The sequence below is a fragment of the Pan troglodytes genome, chromosome 1, assembly GCF_028858775.2.
Source record: "Pan troglodytes isolate AG18354 chromosome 1, NHGRI_mPanTro3-v2.0_pri, whole genome shotgun sequence".
In the NCBI taxonomy this organism is placed as follows: domain Eukaryota; kingdom Metazoa; phylum Chordata; class Mammalia; order Primates; family Hominidae; genus Pan; species Pan troglodytes.
The window spans coordinates 131,243,408-131,263,379 of NC_072398.2; the positions used below are offsets into that span (position 1 = coordinate 131,243,408).

The window sequence follows — 19,972 nt, forward strand, 5'->3', positions numbered from 1 at the left end:
GTAAAGAAGATAAAACTTGGGAGCTTAAAACTTGGCAAAGAAGGAAATCCTTTTGGCAATATCATAAAGTGAGTGTCTGTTTTCCTACCTTGCAGAGGGGAACCTAAAACTCAGATTTTATCTCCTTTGTGGGTTTCTCTTCTTCACCTGCTCATGAAATGGAAGTTTCCTGAACATCATTTCAGAAATGAGGACATTGGTAATTTTCTGTTACTGGATCTTTTTATTAAAAGCACCCTCGATGTACATAATTTAATAGAAATATACATCTCTTTGGCTTCTTAAGAACAATCACCAGAGCCAGATGTCTTGAAGGCAGAAATGTCCCTGTATTTTCCTAATACGGACCAGTATTTCTTTTTTCTTCTCTAGGTTCAATTTTTAATTTCATATAATTTTATTTTAAATTTTTATTTATTTATTTATTTATTTATTTATTTGGAGGCAGAGTCTCATTCTTTTGCCCAGGCTGAAGTGTAGTGGCATGATCTTGGCTCACTGCAAACTCTGCCTCCCGGGTTCAAGCGATTTTTGTGTTTCAGCCTCTCAAGTAGCTGGGATCACAAGCCTGTGCCACCAAGCCTGGCTAATTTTTGTATTTTTAGTAGAGATAGGATTTCACCATGTTGCCCAGGCTGGTCTCAAACTCCTGACCTCAAGCAATCCACCTGCCTTTTGCCTCCCAAAGTGTTGGGATTACAGGCGTGAGCCACTGCACCTGGCCTATTTTTTTTATTTTCATCAAAGCTTCCTTGCCCACAGTATTAAGAGATCTGTAAGTTTTGTTCCCCAAACACCAGTTCACCCAGTCAGCCCCAACTTCTACTGATCTTTCATGTTCTTCCAACCATTTCATATCTGAACTGATTGTTTTGGGTATTACCTGCATGTTGCTATGTAACATGTTTATATTGCTATTTCTTGTTTTTTTCTTTTTTCAATTTTAGGCATTACTTATTGACTTTTATGGAAGATGTCCATTTAAGTATCTTTCACACACACCTTCCCATTCCTCCTAGCCTCTACCGCAAACACATTTTCCATCCCCAGTCCAGTCAGTATAACTTCATCATAACTTTGCTATAATAAAAATTCAACATTTATGGTACTAATAACTCTTTTAAGTTTTATTAACAGCTGAGCCATATGGTATACTTTAATTACCTTTCCTTTTCTGCAAGACGTTATTTCCTCTATTGTTAAATATCTATTTTTGTTATTGCTTGCTTAGTTTTCTAAGTACTTAGGAACAATCTAGCCCTACTTCTTTACCTAGGAATCCTCTTAAAAGTTCAAACGCACTAGGTATCCCATCAATTTTAATGACTTAGAGAACCCTCTTCCTTGGATAGCTCCAATCTGCACTGGTTGATCTCTAGGTCCACTCTACAACTGTCACCTTGAGCTCTCCCTTCAACATCATCCTGGCTCCCCTGGGAAAGTTCTTGAACTTTATTGTATAATTCTTTGTTTCTGCTGGAGTTTTCAATATCTAAGAGCTCTTTTTATGTCCCCAGGTGTTCCTTTTTTAACAATAGCATCCTGTTCTTGTTTCCTGAATGCAATATCTCCTCCTATACCTTAGAGGATATTAATCATAGTTTTTCTGATATTTTCTTCTCTCTGCATCTAACTTTTTAAAAAAGCTTTATTGGGCCGGGAGTGGTGGCTCACCCCTGTAATCCCAGCACTTTGGGAGGCCAAGGCGGTGGATCATGAGGTCAGGAGATAAGGACCATCCTGGCTAACACGGTGAAACCCCATCTCTACTAAAAACACAAAAAATTAGCCAGGCATGGTGGCGGGTGCCTGTAGTCCCAGCTTCTTGGGAGGCTGAGGCAAGAGAATGGCGTGAACCCGGGAGGTGGAGCTTGCAGTGAGCCGAGATCGCAGCCTGGGCGACAGAGCCAGACTCCGTCTCAAAAAAAAAAAAAGTGGCCAGGCGCGATGGCTCACGCCTGTAATCCCAGGACTTTGGGAGGTCGAGGCGGGTGGATCACGAGATCAGGAGATCGAGGCCATCCTGGATAACACAGTGAAACCCCATCTCTACTAAAAATACAAAAAATTAGCTGGGAGTGGTGGTGGGCGCCTGTAGTCCCAGCTGCTCGGGAGGCTGAGGCAGGAGAATGGCGTGAACCCAGGTGGCGGAGGTTGCAGTGAGCCGAGATCGCGCCACTGCACTCCAGTCTGGGCTACACAGCGAGACACCGTCTCAAAAAAAAAAAAAAAGTTTTATTGAAATACAATTTCCTTACCAAAAAGTTCACCCATTTAAAGTATATACATGAATGATTTTTAGTAAAATTTCAAAGTTATATAACAAACACCAAAATCTAATGGTAGAACATTTCAATCATCCCCACAAAAAAGCTTATGCCCAACTGCAGTCACTCCCTCTTCCCTTCCCATTCTAATCCCCAGGCAACCATTAATCTGCTCTTTGTGTCTATGTATTTGCCTTTCTGAATGTTTCATATAAACCCAAAATGAAGAATATTCTTTTGGTAAGAGGTGGGATGACTTTTTTTCTTCAAAAATGTCATAAATGACAAAGAAATATTGTGGAAATATTCCTGATTAAAGGGAACTAAAGAGATGACAATTGCATGCCACACCTGATCTTAGCTGGACCCTGTACTCGACGGAAAATAAGCTATGGAGGACATTATTCAGTGAACTGACAACACTGAAATTAGGAGGTGTATTTGATGAAAGTTTCATCAATGTTAAATTTACTGGAGTTAACTGTACTGTGCGTGTGTGTGAAGAGGAATAATTAAGAAAATAAGACAGATGGGGTAAAATGTGAGCAATAAATAGTTTTCAAAAACTCAGTCATTGTTATCATTTTCCTTGATTCTGAGACTCCAATTACAAGTGTGTGAGACTGTTTGACACTGTCCCATGTGTCTCACAAGCGGTGCTTGGTTCTTTCCGTTATTTTTCTCTCTTTGCATTAGTTTCGATATTTTTAATTGATTGGCCTTTGATTTCATTACTTGTAGCACTCAGTCTGCTGTTAAAACTACTCTATAAATTCTTAATTTCAGATTAATATTTTTCAGTTCTAGAATGTCCTTTTGATACTTTTATATAGATTCCAATTCTCTTTTGGAATTCTCTGTGTTTTCCTTTATTTACTAATTTAGAGACAGGGTCTCCCTATGTTGCTCAGGCTGGTCTTGAGCTCCTGGCTTCAAGCAATCCTCCTGCTTTTGCCTCCCAAAGTGTTGGGATTACAGGTGTAAGCCACCGTTTCCTTCTCTTATTTTTTAACATGTCTATAATCTTATTTGAAAAGGCCTATCAGCTAACCTCTGCAAGTGCATCATTTTGATCTGCATCTCTTGTCTGTTTTTTCTTTTGATTATTTATCACAGTTGCTTTTCTCTTCAAATGTTTCTTTATTTTGGGTAATATGCCACATATTGTGAACAAAAGAACTGTACAGCCTAAAGCTGGCCAGGCATGGTGGCTCATGTCTGTAATCCCAGCACTTTGGGAGGCCGAGGTTGAGGGGGAGGGGATCCCTTGCGGCCAGGAGTTCAAGACCAGCCTGGGCGACATAGTGAAACCCATCTCTATTAAGAAAAAAAAGATATTGGAAAATTTATTTTTAAATTGAAAAAAAGAGACTAAAGTTGGTGTTATTTTCTTATAGAGAATCGTTTGAATGGATGTATAAATTGTGGTTTATTCAAACAATGGAATCAACTATGGCAGAGAAGAAAAATGAGCCACAAGCTGCACTCATCAATGGGAATAAATCTCAAGAACATAATATGTTACAAAAATTAAATTTAAAAAGATTAGAAATAATAGAATTCCAAATATATAACGGTTAAAACAGGCAAAACTAAATCGTATATTAAGATATACATATATAACACTATAGAGATAATTAGGAAAATAACTAACATAAAATCAGGAGGGAGAATCCACCAGTGGCAGAGAGGGAATCTAATTTGGAGGGGCAGGCAGTGCACTTCAGTGATACTGGTAAGGTTATCTTCTAAAGCTCTGTAAAAATCTCCCATAAAATACCTCCAGAAAAATCTGTTGGTCACGTCTTAAATATTGCTGCAAGGAAAAATACCATCTTAACAAAATCTTAGTATTTTCTCAGAAGGGATAAGTTAGGGAAAGGTATTTACAGAGTTTTGGAACATGGCCGGGTGATTTTTAAGGCAGGTATTGCAAGGTGGAGCTGGTTGGGATTAGGCAGAGTTTAAAAGTAATAGCTTTGTATTGGTGGACAAAATGAGGCAAGCGTTTTAAAATAAATCTTGATGAGCAAGATAATTATCAGAAAAATACTGGTGAGCTAGCTGTTTTAGCTGGTTTACAGTCTCATCTTCCTAGACAGGAATTCGTGAAATAAACAGCTACTGTCTTTGCTTGGCTGTAGTATTGTCTAAAATAGGGGCAGGATATTTGTCTTCGTTTTCAACTCTGTGGTGGGTTCATGCTGTTCACTTAATTGTTGTTCTTTAAAAATGCATATATTATGTTTCAAAACACAATTTCTTTTTCTCTAGGAAAGCAATTATACTTGAACATTCCATAAGAAATTTATATTCCATTCACTGAAAGAAAACAAACAAAACAACAAAAGAAATTTATAGGCTGAAAACTGATAAACTATCCCCTTAAGTCCAACATAACAATTTCTCCTTTAATTGTAAGTGGTTTGTTCTTCCTTAGATTGGGCACAAGATATAGTAATTGATCTCTGTGTTGGGGGCAGCTTCCCAACCCATGTAGGACTCTATGATGAATGGGTTACAGGAGTGATGAAACAGTTTTCCTTAGCTCTTTAGGCAACGCGTCTCTGGCTGTTTGTCACCAGCCAGAAGTATCCACCTCTCTTTTACCACAGTATGCTAATTATCTTTTTGTTGTTGTTGTTTTGAGACAGAGTCTCACTCTGTCACCCAGGCTGGAGTGCAATGGCAGGATCTCAACTCACTGTAACCTTCACCTCCTGGGTTCAAGCAATTCTCTTGCCTCAGCCGCCCAAGTATCTGGGACTACAGGTGTGCGCCACCATGCCCAGCTAGTTTTTGTATTTTCAGTAGAGACAAGGTTTCACCACGTTGGCCAGGCTGGTCTCAAACTAGTGACCTTAAGTGATCCATCAGTCTCAGCCTCCCAAAGTACTAGGATTACAGATGGGAGCCACTAAGCCCAGTCTTTTTCTTGTGTGTTTTTTTTGAGACAGGGTCTTGCTCTGTCACCCAGGCTGTAAGGTAGTGGCATGATCATAGCTCACCGCAGCCTTGACCTCCCGGACTCAAGTGATCCTCCCACCTCAGCCTCCTTAGTAGCTGGGACCACAGGTGTGTGCCACCACACCAAACACATTTTTAAATTTTTTAGTAGAGATGGGGTTTTATTGCCCAGGGTGGTTTTGAACTCCTGGGCTCAAGTGATCTTCCTGTTCCTGTCTCACTGTCTCAGCCTCCCAAGCTATATATATATATAATTTTTTTTTTTTTTTTAAAGACAGGGTCTGGCACTGTCTCCCAGACTGGAGTGCAGTGGTGCAATTACAGCTCACTGAAGCCTTGACCTCCTGGGCTCCAGTGATCCTCCTGCCTTAGCCTCCCAAGTAGCTGGGACCACAGGTGTGCACAACCATGCCTGCCTGATTTTTAAATTTTTTTGTGGAGATGGGGGTCTCACTATATTGCACAGGCTGGTCTCAAACTCCTGGGCCCAAACAATCCTCCCACCTTGGCCTCCCAGAGTGCTGGGATTACAGGCGTGAGCCACCACACTCAGTCCAAGCTTTTTACTTGTGTTCTATAGCATGTAAAGGGTTGGAAGCACTAGTTTAGGGAACTGTGTCTTATGGAAATGGCATATTTTTAAACACTAGACTCACAATTGGCTCAGTGGAACAATGACATTATGAGAAACACACAGAAATGAAGACCCCCCAGGGAAGCATATATTTGCTTATTCCTGAGTATGCAGAGCTGAATTCCAGTAAGTGAATCTCTAATAGAAATAGATCTCTAGCCAGATGTGGGTTGCGTGCCTGTAATCCCAGCTACTCTGAAGGCTGAGGGAGGCTGAGGCAGGAGGATTGCTTGAGCTCAGGCATTCAAGACCAGCCTAGGAAAAACAGTGAGACTCTATCTCAAAAAAAAAAGGAAACCGATCTCTAGGTCTAACAGTTAATGCTTTGAAGTTGCTTAAAGAAAATAAAAAAGCTTATCTTTTGTAGACATTTAGAAAGAAGGGAAGTCTATCAAACAGTCACACTCTATTTATTGCAAGCTAGTTCATTTATTTGTCTGAAATACATTTCTCCACGTTGTCCAATGATGAGAAAGACCAAAGTAGAATTAATTAAAATCAACCAAACCAAAACGAACAAAAATTCCTATAAAATTCTATCTTGCTTTATTAGTAAAGACTTCAGTAATAGCTCTTCTGCTTCTTTAGAGTTTAAGTATAAAATTACAGATTTTTTTTTAGGTGAGAAAATTTGTTATTTTAGCCAAGCCTTAAAATTTGCCATCAATTTAGATGATGTAAACTTTGAGTTGTTTCCCCTATTGTTAAAATAAATAGGCTGGGTGCAGTGGCTCATGCCTGTAATCCCAACACTTTGGGAGGCTGAGGCTAGAGGGTCGCTTGAGTTCAGGGGTTTGAGGCCAGCCTGGGCAACAAGTGAAGCCTTATACCTACAAAATATTAAAAATTAGCAAGGCTTGGTGGTGCATGGCTGTAGTGCCAGCTCTCTGAGAGGCTGAGGCAGGAGGATCACTTGAGCCCAGGAGTTGGAGGCTGTAGTAAACTATGATCATACCACTGCATTCCAGTCTGGGTGACAGAGTGAGACTCTGCCGCTAAAAACATTACAAAAAGTAAACAGATTATTGTCTACCCCTGCTTATAATATCTAAGAGACAATAAGCTCATATTAAAAGAAATATTTGAGAAGTTCTTGAATATTCTATGTCATTAAATGCTAGCTTTGGTTCTTGATGACAATGGAACCATCATATCAGCTCTGGGGTGCACACCTTCGACATCTATCGTATGTAGACCATTGTTATTTAGGTTCTATTATAGGCAGTGAAACTTAAATACACTATGGGTTGCCCTCGTGAATTCTTACTACCCACAGATGTTACAGTCACTGTTTTTACAATTGAAGAAACAAAGTTTCAGGGAGGCAAGTAATCAGCTTTGGAAAGAGCAAGGAGACACTATGACAATAGGACTGGAAAGAGACTGAGGCCAAATCATAGCGAATCCTCAATGTCCTCTGACCAGTGATGGACAGCATCAGTGTTCAAGAAAGGTTTTCCTCATAGTTCCATGAGGGATAAATTGTGATCAATTTAAAGATTATTGTGTTAATCTATGCACAAGATAAGAGTACGAGTAGAAATCTGCAGTCAGGTAAAAGTGAAAAGACTTTCTGATCCATTGAATGTGATGTGGGAGCCAAGATAAATCATTTTTGGAGTACTGCTCCTTTATGTGGTAAAAAAGATATCTAATAAGACTTAGTGCTCAGTTTTGTACTTTGAAAATATATCCATTACAATAAATATATTAACATTGTACACTTGCAGAATTAAGTGCCATATTTTTTAGTGAATTTCCATAGATTGTTTCCTTTGGTATTAAAAATGCATGGGCATGAGCCCCACTTTTTGGCCGAAATTCCTTTGGACCAACTTTAACCAGTTGGCCTTCTCTTAATTATTAACACTTCCTGTTGTCTCTGACTTTTCTGTTTCACCGTCCTTGATAAGATACTTATATTTGCAAATTTATCCTACTTGTATAACCTAGCCCATGCTTGGCACCAAGTCTACACATTTAGCCAGGAACGCATGGGTTATCTGATTAGTGCAGATGGCTGCAGATACAGAATTTTGGCCAGGTAATAATAAGGAAGTATACCTAGGCCCAAGGAGAACAGACCTAAATGCTTTCCATGGCAAACTGATAATAGCAACAGTGGGTCCTGTGGGTTGATGGTTGCAGGAAGCAGGAGGGCAAGCACAGAAGACAGCAATCTTGAGGGTTTGTGTAAGAGGATTTGTGGTAGGAAAATCAGAGTTTGAGTCTTGGGTCCAACAATTTATCCACTATGTGATTTATGGTAAGATTATCAATGTTCTGATTTACAAAAGGGATATAATACCTCCAATGTAAAATTGCTTATATAGTAGGGGCTCCATAAATGTTTCTTGAATCTGAATTTTCGATTCTGACCAATTGACCACCAAATTGAACCAAAATGGACCACAGCAATCATAAACATAAAAATTAGGAAGAATTCCAACAAGCTAAAAATTTTTAAATAAATAGCTTATGTTTTAAGATTAAATAATGTCAATATGGCTGTTATCAAATTAATAGTATGAGGGCATGTTTAGTAAAAATGCTGAGAATAGTTTTTGGATTTGGAAAAATACATACAAAGAATAGGTGGGAATAAATAAGATTCTGAAAAAGAAGACGAGGGAACTGATGAGAGAAAAACGTGGTGACAAAATGCTCTAACAAATATTAAAACAAAAACTGTAATAGTGAAATTGGTGAATGGGCACAGAAAACAGTATATTCTAGAAGTAGACCCTACTAGTAAAGAATAATGCAAGATTAAAAAAGGACTTCCCATAAATCATATTCAACTTATAAGTTTGGGATTTAACAATTTGGAAAAAAAGCCTAAGTAATGTCTCATCTCATACCACATGCACTTATAACAAAAATAAAACTGGAAACAGAAACAATGGTTATTATTGAGACTGATGTAAATTTTGAAGAGACAGTAGAGATTACAAAGGTGGAGGCAAGTGCTGAAAGATCTGATTAAAGAAAAAAGCTGGCCAGAAATGGTCACGCCTATATAATCAGCACTTTGGGAGGCTGAGGTGGGATGAGGTGGGAGGATTGCTTGAGCCCAGGAGGTTGAGACCAGCCTAGACAACACAGTGTGGACCCCCATCTCTACAAAAAAAGAAATGCAAAAGTTAGGTGGGTGCAGTAGTTGTACGCCTGTCATCCTAGCTACTTGGGATGCTGAGGTGGGAGGGTAGTTTGAGTCCAGGAGGTTGAGACCAGCCTAGACAACACAGTGTGGGCCCCCATCTCTACAAAAAAAGAAATGCAAAAGTTAGGTGGGTGCAGTAGTTGTACGCCTGTCATCCTAGCTACTTGGGATGCTGAGGTGGGAGGGTAGTTTGAGCCCAGGAGGTTGAGGCTGTAATGAGCTGTCTGTCATCAGGCTTGGGCAGCAAAGCAAGACTCTTTAAAAAAACAAAAACAAAAACAAAAACAAAACCCCTGCTCTAACCAAAATAACTACAGCCAGAATGACAAAGTATTAGCACTACTCTATAATTCAAGGCTCATACAAATTGGGGGGGTTGGGGGAGGGAACCAACAACTACTAAGCAAATTCCATGAGTTTATTATATTGGCACATTGAGGTTCTATGTAAGTAATTTTGGCAAGTTTGCTGTGGTAGTTACAGGTTTGGATTTTTAGGTTAATATCTTTTATCTGAAGATGAAGATATGCATATCTGCAGTAAAAAGAAACCAACAGAAACTAAGGCAAAGACCAAACTGATCAACTTTGGTCATCAGATGCTTTTCTATAAATATGTATATTATTCAGTAATACAATGAAAAGTAAAAAAATTTTGGCTACTTTAGGAGGCAACGTATATATGTCTTCTGGCCTGTAGTGTTTACTGTAAGTTGATCAAAGGTAAATTAAAAATTCACACTTGAGTAAAAGGTTTCAAGAAGTACCAGGAAAGTGTGCAGCTTATTTTTATTTATTTTAAAAAAAATATTTTTATTTTTCCAGGAGGCCCATTGTCACCAGAAAAGAAGTGTATAGTTTCTAACAGATTTATACATTGGAAGTTGATTTTGCTCCTAATTTCAACATGCCTAATGAAATAAATAATCAAAACAGTCTAAAATTCTTCCTCCTCTCTGCCTCCTGCAAAAAGGTAAGCACCTAAAGTAGGCAAGCACTGAATAAATGACTCCGGTCAGCACTGACAAATTAATTGCCTCTAGGAGGCTGAGGCAGGAGGATCACTTGAGGCCAAGAGGCTGAGACCAACCTAGGGAACATAGTGTAGAATCCAGTCTCTACAAAATAAAAAATAAGTAAAAAATAAAAAATTAGCTGGGCGCAATGACTATGAATGAAAGCAAAATATAGACCTTTAGAAAATATTTTTATTTTCTTAACACACAGAGGTAACAATGACATTTGCCCACTAGACAGAGTAGTTCAAGACATACCAGAAATGGATCACAATTCACATATGTTACAATATTCATCAATATGACCAGTCTCATGTTTTCCCAATTATCTTTGAAAACTTATTAAAATACCACAGCATACTAAACTGGTAAATTCATTTATCATGTTAAAGAGTAATTTTGATTTTGATTAGTGAAAAACCAAGGCATAGTCCATTGTTGAAATATAATACCTTATCCAGCATCACTCAAGTATGAAGCATTCTACCTAAACGTTCTTTAGTCAAATGACACCTGTTAAAAATCTAATTCTGTATTTTAACTACCATAGAGGAAATAATGTTTAACATGCCTTCTTAAACTTTAAAATATACCATGCAGAATATAACAATGTTCTTTCATTAATCTTCCTCATTAGAAATATGAACCACTTAGTTTTCTAGTGCAACACAATATCCTAAAAATTTACTAACGTGGGTATCTGCCTTACTAGAGATAACCCCAAATGGCTACATTAAAAAAATTGTGAACTTTTAATTTTTTTGGTCACATTTAACTGTCAGCGATTACTTCTTGCTTTGATTAGATATGCTGGTTTTCTGTTACCTTTCCTACCTCCCTTAATATCAAAGTTAGGGTACAGCAACAAAACTACATAAACCTTTGATAAACTAATGGTTCTCTCAAGGACAGTCATTCCTTTTACCCGCACAGTTTAGAGAAGGTTATATATTGAACAAGGAAGGAAATGAAGAAGAAAGGGAGATTTGGAAACCAATGTCCAATGTGTTTATAGATAGTGGTCAGATTACTGTCACAACTGTCCTTAAATTTGTAGGATTTAATCTGTTTTAGTTTTGGAAACCAGAAAACTAAGCTAGTTAAAACTATTTCTAAAGCAAGGTCAGCTTTGAAGAAGAGCAGGCAGATAATCTTAAAGTAAATTACACGAGCTTTCAAGCATGGGTATTTGACATCTGAAGCATTTATATATTTTTGCTGCCCAGAAGTTTTAGTTTGCTGGTTTTCTTCTTTAATTTCTTAGTCATAGTTAAGGTTTTGGGTATGTAACCTGTAAACTAACTAAAAAAATGCTACTTTAAAAGTAGCATTATTTTAAAATACCATTATTTTATTAGGTATAAATGAGCCACTGAATATTATATAGCAATGAAAGAATTAATGCCACTACTTTCTTCCAACTGAATGCATAATGATTTAACTGTTTTCTTAAGAAAACAGTAAAAAACAGTAAAAAATTCTATCTAGGAAATAAGTTCTATGAAAAAATGTTAACTCATATAAATGTTAAAAACCTTTTTCCTTTTGTGACTTTAAGATTTTTAAGGTATCTTAAAATAAGTTATCATGAAAAACTTCCAGTGATTTTATTGAATTTAAGATATCTACTGAATTCATATCCATATTTTTGTTAAGATTCTTCTCAATGTTAAACTTGTCAATGTAGGTTTTGAGTTAATAGAAAACCAGTATCTACTATGATCTAGCAATAGATTTTTGAACATGTCTAAAGATAGTTGAGTTTTAGAAAACTAATATAACATTCTTTTTTCTTTAAAGTTCTAGAAATATGACCAACAATTTCCATTTTGAAAATGTAAGCTATCTTATAATACTCAATAGAACTCAATACTAATTTTACAAAACTGTTTTTAGGAAATAAATTTCCTAATGCTTTGCATGTTTCCTCACATAAGTAAATCATATAAAATATACTGTTGGCATTCATTACACAAAAATTAATATATCAGTGAAAAAATGAAAGCATAGTTTGAACATCTGTGCTCCATTTAGGAACATATATTGTAGATGGAAACTTCTATCATTCATCATTTATTAAATATTTATTAAATGCAGTGAGCATTGTATTAAGAATACTATAGTAAGTGGTGTTAATATTAATGAACCACAGCGTATTCAGTATGTATTGTTACTGAAGATTATATATACCACAATTAAAAGCTATCTTTTCATTTCTTTCATTATTATATTTTCATATTTTATTTTCATTTCTGTACAAATAGAAGATGACATGATTTTTCTTTTCCAAACTATGGATTTCTAGGCATTTGAATAATTCTTACTGAACTCAAACACATTTCATTGGTAATGATATTTCTTTCTGATTCAAATTGAAATCTACCTTTGTACATTAAAAAAAATCAATGCTTTTACAATCTTACCTAATTGAGCATCAATATTATAATAAATGAGATTTTTAAAACAACTTGAGCCTGTGCATATAAGGCATTTACATATGATGACCTTGCATCCTATAATACAAGTAATTGCATACTTAATATCTGTAATCAACTATAAATCATAAAGTGTCTCAAGAATAGTAGCAATTGACCAGGCTTGTGTTTCACAGCTGAAAGGACAGTACTGGGCATTCTCATTGGTCAGTTCTGGAAGTCCTTTCCAAGGGGATCTGAATGAAAGAAAAGACATTTTACAAAGACATAATTTAATTCATATTAACAAAATAGGCAAGACCTGGTGATTTTTGCCTTCTAGTGTAGAAAATAATCATATGTAGTCATTTGCTACAAAATAAAACAATATCCTAAAGACATACAAATGAATTTAGACTGAAATTATTCTTCGACATTCCATCTTTGGAATTTGAGACTTTTAAATACAAGGAATCCCTTCATGTATTAAAAGCACAGAAGAAACTACCATTACAAGCTACATATAAACATAGAGATAAATACTCTCTCAGGCATAATTTTGTTTATGAGACTCAAATTGTAATTATGCAGATGTGTTATGTGTGATCTTGATAAAACTGTAAAACTAAAAGTAATGAAGAAACACTAAGAACTATGATTAGGCGGAAAAATGGCATTCCAGAGTACTTTCTACTTAAAGAAAAAAATGCCAATTAATTTCTCTTTCTACTGAATAATAAACTTAGTATTTATTATGCATTTATGTTCTAATACTAACTGCTTTTATGTATATTATCTCATTTAATGTTCACAGTAACCCTGTAAGGAAGGTACCATAAGTATTCCTATCTATAGAGAGGTAAGAGAGATTTATAGAGGTTAAATAACTTGTTCCAGCCCTCCTTATCAGAACACAGTGATGTTAGCACATCAAATTTATTGTTAATTTCAATGTAATCCCTTAAAAATGAAAACAAATTTAAAAAGTACAGACATCTGTAATGTTTCATTTTTAAGTTGGGTTGTGGGAACATATTTGTTTCATCACTATGGTTTGTATCTCAGGGCTATATTACATACACGCTTCAGTGGGCATCAAATATTTCATAGTAAAAATGGGAAAAAATAATCCCATTAGGTAAAACAGGGTATTTTGGATAATAACTAATATCAGCTAGGTACCATATTTAAAAATCTGTCATAGAAACATGGAAAATATAGAAAATGTATGTTTCCAAGTATTCAAGCTACATCAGAGTAAAATGCCAAATGACTGAAGTTGGATACCTGGGCATCTGTAATGTGTTGAATTACATCTCCACAGAATTTGTATATTGAAGTCCTAGCCCCCAGTACCTCAGAATGTGAACCTGTTTGGAAATCGGGTCACTGCAGATGTAATTAGTTAAGATAATGCCACATGAAGATTGGAGTTTTGCCGCCACAAGCCACAGGATTATCAGCAGCTAGGAGAGAGGGCTGGAAGACACCTTTCCTTAATGCCTTCAGAGGGAGCATGCCTCTGCCCATGCCTTGATTTTTCAGATTTCTGGCCTCCAGAACTGTGAGACAATATTCTGCTGTTTAACAATTTCTATTATTTAAGTCACTCAGTTTGTAGTGCTCTGTTACTGCAGCTCTAGCAAACTAACAGATACCAAAATTAAAAAACAAAATGAGGTTACAAAACCATGAATATGCTGCCCATAATTACACTTGGACACTAGGACATGGAATGTATCCATACAAATATAAGGAAGTCCCCTTTCCCTTACTTTCCTGAAAAATTCATCCTGAAGTCATTGGGTGGGACAGAGCAAGGTAGCTGACCAGAAATGGAGAGGAAAGGGTAATAGGTAGTATGGAGCAGGATGTAAGAGTCCAAGAGGTATGAAGAGGGAGTCCACCAAGGGTGAGAGTGGTCCAGAGTGGGTAGTTAGAACCCAAGTGGTGCCAGGAGGGCTCCACACATAGAGGTGGCTTAGTGTGGGGTAGCAGGCCCAAGCTGGGTGAGCAGACTCTATGTGGTGGTGATAGCCCAATGTGGGAAGTAGGTTATTCATTGTTGGAAAAGGGAATTACAAATATAGAAAGGGAGAAAAATAGAATTAAACACTGAGCAATAGATTGGAACTGGTGTAAACTCAGGTTTTCAACACACATAGACAGGATACATTGAGATGAAGATAAGTGTGTATGTATTTACTTATGTTTATGTATTATTATATATTCCCTAGCCCTATCTACTGGGGGTCATAGTAATAATCAATACACCATGTGCTCAGATCTGGCTTCTAAATAACATTTTTCACTATAAAGAACAAGGGCTCCTTAGAGAACTGCCCAATTCCAGGCTGGGGTAGTGAAAGCGAAAGATGAGTGTTGAAAACCTTGCTGGGCCAGAAAGCAAGGAAGGACTTCCACATGTGACAAACAGGAAGTAGTATGGACAGAATTTCCCTCCTGTCTGATACAACTGAAGAACTGGACATTAAGACATTAGACATTAGGCAACAAATAGTGATCCTTGAGGAATGAGAAACAAATGAAGCAAACCCTATGATTACCATACCTTACTGCCTTGAGAGTTTCCAGGATTTGGCACAGAGAGGGGGAACACAGGTGGAGCCTGGCAGACTTCCTTGAGTTGAACTGAGAATCCAGGAACACTACAAAGCAGCTACAATTTGCAGGATAGAGTACTAGAGAGGAAGGAGTTGTACAAAGAGAGAACTCTGAAGATATGCAGAGGGTCCCACTCAAGTATCTGTAGTGTACCAACCAGCAAATTCACAAGAGGAAACTACCAAAGAACAAGGAAAGAACCATCCAAAAGGATGAGAAGAAGCAGTATGTGGCACTCGTACAGCGTCAGGAACACTTGCTTGTTCCCACCAGCCAGATTTGAAAACGTCATAATTTTCGAAATACAGGGTAGGGAATACAGATGGGTCTTGATTCACTAATGGAGAATAATTATTCCTAGACCAAATGCTATTCTGGTCAGGTCTAACAAGCTTAAAATCAAGACCAGAAAGGATCAAACTGTTTCCAAGTAATTTCACTGCATTCCAAAACAAAGCTCAAAAACATTTACAAAAACACCAAAAATCTAGCACCCAACAAGGTAAAATTCACATCTGGTATCTAATAAAAAATAACCAGGCAAATGGCTGGGTGTGGTGGCTCATGCCTGTAATCTCAGCACTTCAGGAGGCCGAGGTGGGAGGACTGCTTGAGCCTAGGAGTTCGAGACCAGCCTGGGCAAGATAGCAAGACCCCTGTCTCTCCAAAAATCACAAAACGAAAACTACCAAGCAAAGAAGCAGGGTGATATGACCCATAATAAAGAGAACAATCACAAGCAAAAGCAACCCAGAAATGAATTAGCAGACAAGGATATTAAAAGAGTCACTGTAATCATATTCCACATGTTCAAAACATTAAGCAGAGACATGGAAGATATAAAAATGACCCAGATAAAACTTTGAGAAATGAAAACTGCAACGTTGAAATGAAAAACACCAGCATGGATGTGATGGTAGGTTAGACATAAAAATGATAGCAGATTTCTTATCAAAACAATGTAACCACCTTAAAGTATGAAAGAGAAAAAAGCTTAACTTTGAATTCTATACATAGTGAAAATATCTTTAAAATAAAGGCAAAACACAGATGTTTTACACTTATAAGAACTGAAAGAATTCATCATGAGGAGGCAAACACTACAAGACATGATGGAGAAAGTCCTTCGGGCAGAAGGAAAATGATACAAGATGGAGATACAGAACATCACAAACATATGAAGAGCACTGAAAATGGCAACTATAAGAGTAATTAGACTTTTCAATATATTATTTAAAGATCATTAAAACATAACTGACTGCCTAAACAAATGTAGTAACCATGTAGTGTGGGGGGTTATAACATAGGTAAAAGCAAAATGGATGATGATAATAGCACACAGGCCGGGAGGGGAAAAATAAAACTATACTATTTTAAGGATCTTTATACCTTACTTGAAGTGGTATATCACTGGAAGGTAAACTATAAAGACATATACTATAAACCTAAAGCAGCCATTTTAAATAAACAAGAATTACATCTAATTAGCCAACAAAGGAGATTAAAATGAAATAATAAATATTCAATGCAAAAGAAGCACAAAAAGAGGAAAAAGCTAACAAAGAACAGACAGAATAAACAGACAACAAACATTTAAATTTCACAATTTCAGACCTTAAGTGTAAATGGTCTAAATATTCCAAAAGCAGAAACTGTCGTGCTACACGAGAGCAAGGCCCGATTACATGCTACTATGTACAAGAAATCCACTTTAAATACAAAGACATAAATAGGTTAAAAGGATGGTAAAATCTGTACCATGGTGACAACCAAACAAAACAAACCAGGAGTGGCTCTATTAATATGAAACACGCAGAAGTCCCTTATGTGCTTGTAAGAAAGGAGATAAAATTTGTGCTGTTTATTCATTATCTGAGGAATAGAATATAGATATACTTAGGTATAATCTAAAATTTGAGAAATTAAGATACACTCTGAATTTATACTCTTATAAAGATATGTAACTCTGACACTGTCTATTTGCTAATAATTAGGACAAGGAAGTGAAAAATGTTTTTTGAAATAACAGGCAAAAGACCAACTCTGATATTTTAACTATAATGAAAGCATTTCTGAAAACTGTTTCTTGATATATCTTTAAATCAATTAACTCAAAAGGCCCAGGCTGAGTACCTTCAGTTTTTATATTTATCCTGTGCTAACCACATCCAAAAACATCAGGGAAATTTTAAAAATCAAAGACTATTCCACATGTATAAATCACACAATATCAAGACCTCAACTTAAAATAAACAACAACCCAAAATAAGAGAAAGTGAAAATTATATAACAGAATTTGTCATGTTAAAGAATAAAGGCTTCACTTTTCATTGGGATACCTAGGGCATACAGAAATCAATTCTAAGAAACTGTAATTTACCTAATAGCTAATAAACTGACTAAACACGAGTTATGGAAATTACATGCTCCTGATGACTTACCTCTCAAGATGAACATAATGTCGGGAAAGAACATTTTTAACCAAAACTATAGTCTTTGCAGTAGTCTCCGGGCCCATCAATCTGGAAAAATGTAATTTTGCACGAAGAAAATACCCAATAGGCCACAGCCACTCCTAAAAAAGATTATTTAAAAGACAAAAAAAACCCCATAAATACCTAAAAATTACTTGAAAAATAATTTAAACTGAAACTCAGAAGATAAATGAAATTCTTACAGGTCCTTGGTGATAATTGAAACCTTTAGCAAGATTGTAGTTGTCATTGTCTAATGCATTGTCATAAATTCCACAGTAAACCATATCACTGCAAAATGATTGAAATTTAAGTTAAATAAAAGATGATCAGATATTATGTAGAAAGCATTAGAAAAATTTCAATAACAAAGGTAAGAGAAATAATTATTTTGTCTTCTAATCTACAGAATAAGCTCGGCATTAGTACATCATCCATCTAACCTTAAATTAGTACATACTGAGTTCACAGGACTTTAATCATGTGTTAAAAATGATTAACAAATACTGGTTAATATAAAAAATATAAAATATTCTGGTATCTTGCCTTAAAGAAGTTAGCCTGGCACTAAATATGGCTTGGTTTAAAGTCAACTATTTCCTAGGCCTCTAATATATTGAAGCCTATATAATAATTGAAATATATATAGAATAATTTGAATTAATGAAAATTAAAGACATGGTTTTATTAATTATAGATTCGAAAGGTGATTTTTAAGCTTCTCCATAAAATTATTTTAAAATTAAAATTGGCCTATTATCAGATTATAAATAGCAACTGAATATACATATTGCTTTATTATAATACATGGAACTTATAACACAGTTATCTATACTCCATTTGTTACTTTTCTTTTTTTGGAGAGCTGGTCACAAGAGTAAGCTTTAATTGTGGGTTTTGGTGTGTGTGTGCGTGTGTGTGTGTGTGTTTTAATACAGTGTCTCATTCTGTCAAGCAGGCTGGAGTGCAGTGGTGCCATCATAGCTCACTACAGCCTTGATCTCCTAGGCTCAAGTGATACTCCTGCCTTAGCCTCCTGAGTAGCTAGGACTACAGGTGTACACAATCTCTCCCAGCTAATTTTCTTTTTAACTTTTATTTTTGTAGAGATGGCATCTCCTTTTGTTGCCCTGGCAAAAAAAAAAAAAAATTATGGTTGATGTCAATGTATTTGGATTAAATATAATAACAACATTCTTAATACTTATATTCCAACTTACTCTGGATCTAAAGTTTTCATGCCAAGGGGACCAAGCAATTTTTTTTCTGCAATCTCCAAAGCTTTCCATGCTTTTTCTGTAGTAAAGAGCTCAGGGGCCTAGTGAATGCCAAAAACAAATATACAAATTTTTAAGATCACAGAAGAATTAGTTCCTACCCACAGAAACTATTCATAAGCCTGAAAAAAATTACTTAAAATACCATGAGGGTCAGAATTTGAGTGTAGATGCCTAAACAGATCTAATCCTATGAGGCTGACTTAGAAGGACTGTTTTTGGCCGTAGAAGTTAGGAAAGCCTTTAGAGGTGATTATCTCTCTGTGTCACCTCAAGAAAGTTACTCAGCTCCAAAAGGAAGTTGCCACAGCTACGCTGAAGGCAGAACACACTTTTATTTTAACCCCTTTGGAGACAGGGTCTCGCTCTGTCACCAGGCTGGGGTGCAGTGGCAAGATCAGAGCTCAGTGCAGCCTCAATCTCCTGGGCTCAAGCGATCATACTGCCTTAGCCTCTTGAGCAGCTGGGACTATAGGTGTGTACCACCACAAATGGCTAATTTTTAAAAAAATTTTTGTGGAGATGAAGTCTCACTATGTTGCCCAGGCTGATCTTGAACTCCTGAGCTCAAACGATCCTCCAACCTCAGCCTCCCAAAGTGTTGGAATTACAGGTGTGAGCCACTGAACCCAGACAGCACACACTTAAATTTATGTAATTCATTCTTCAGCAGATTTATAATAGCTTTCTTTCAGTACATCTGATACCCATTGTTTGCTTCTTGGGCCATAAATAAACACAGAACTTTTACTCCAATAGCATGAGTAAATTTATCTGAGATACAGAGAAAGAAGAGAAAAGCATTGTTGACCAAGAATACGCATTAATTTTAATGGTCCACACTGAACCAAAGCTACCTTTGTGTACTTTTACACTTTTCATTCTACTATAATTTATAGTAGTAGGTTTGGTACTCTTTTTAACAACGTGAAAACAGCTAGCCAGGCATAGAAGAACACATACCTTCTCTATTTTACTTCCTTGTAGTTTATTTTTAGACTAAAGTATAGATTTAAAACAGCAGAGAGTCTAAAATTCTTTGCTGGACAAACTAATTGCAGCAATGCAACAATGAAAACAGAATGTTAACTGAAGCTATCCACTTTAGTTCACTAGTTCAGGGCTTTCCAACTAGT

The 19,972-nt window shown here is 36.4% G+C and overlaps 1 protein-coding gene across 4 annotated transcripts in view; it reads right to left on the reverse strand.

The window, feature by feature from the left end:
* Positions 1–10,220: 10,220 nt before the first annotated feature.
* AGL (amylo-alpha-1, 6-glucosidase, 4-alpha-glucanotransferase) overlaps positions 10,221–19,972 on the reverse strand; it is a 73,911-nt gene continuing 64,159 nt past the window's right edge. For all 4 annotated transcript variants that reach the window (XM_016923141.4, XM_001159352.6, XM_001159400.7 and 1 more), the window contains exons 31-34: positions 18,780–18,877; positions 17,763–17,850; positions 17,527–17,660; positions 10,221–12,717 (exon numbers count right to left, since the gene is read on the reverse strand). In XM_016923141.4, coding sequence (XP_016778630.1) covers positions 12,600–12,717; positions 17,527–17,660; positions 17,763–17,850; positions 18,780–18,877 — 438 coding nt within the window. In that variant the 3' untranslated portion in view covers positions 10,221–12,599. The remainder of the gene's footprint in view (positions 12,718–17,526; positions 17,661–17,762; positions 17,851–18,779; positions 18,878–19,972) is intronic.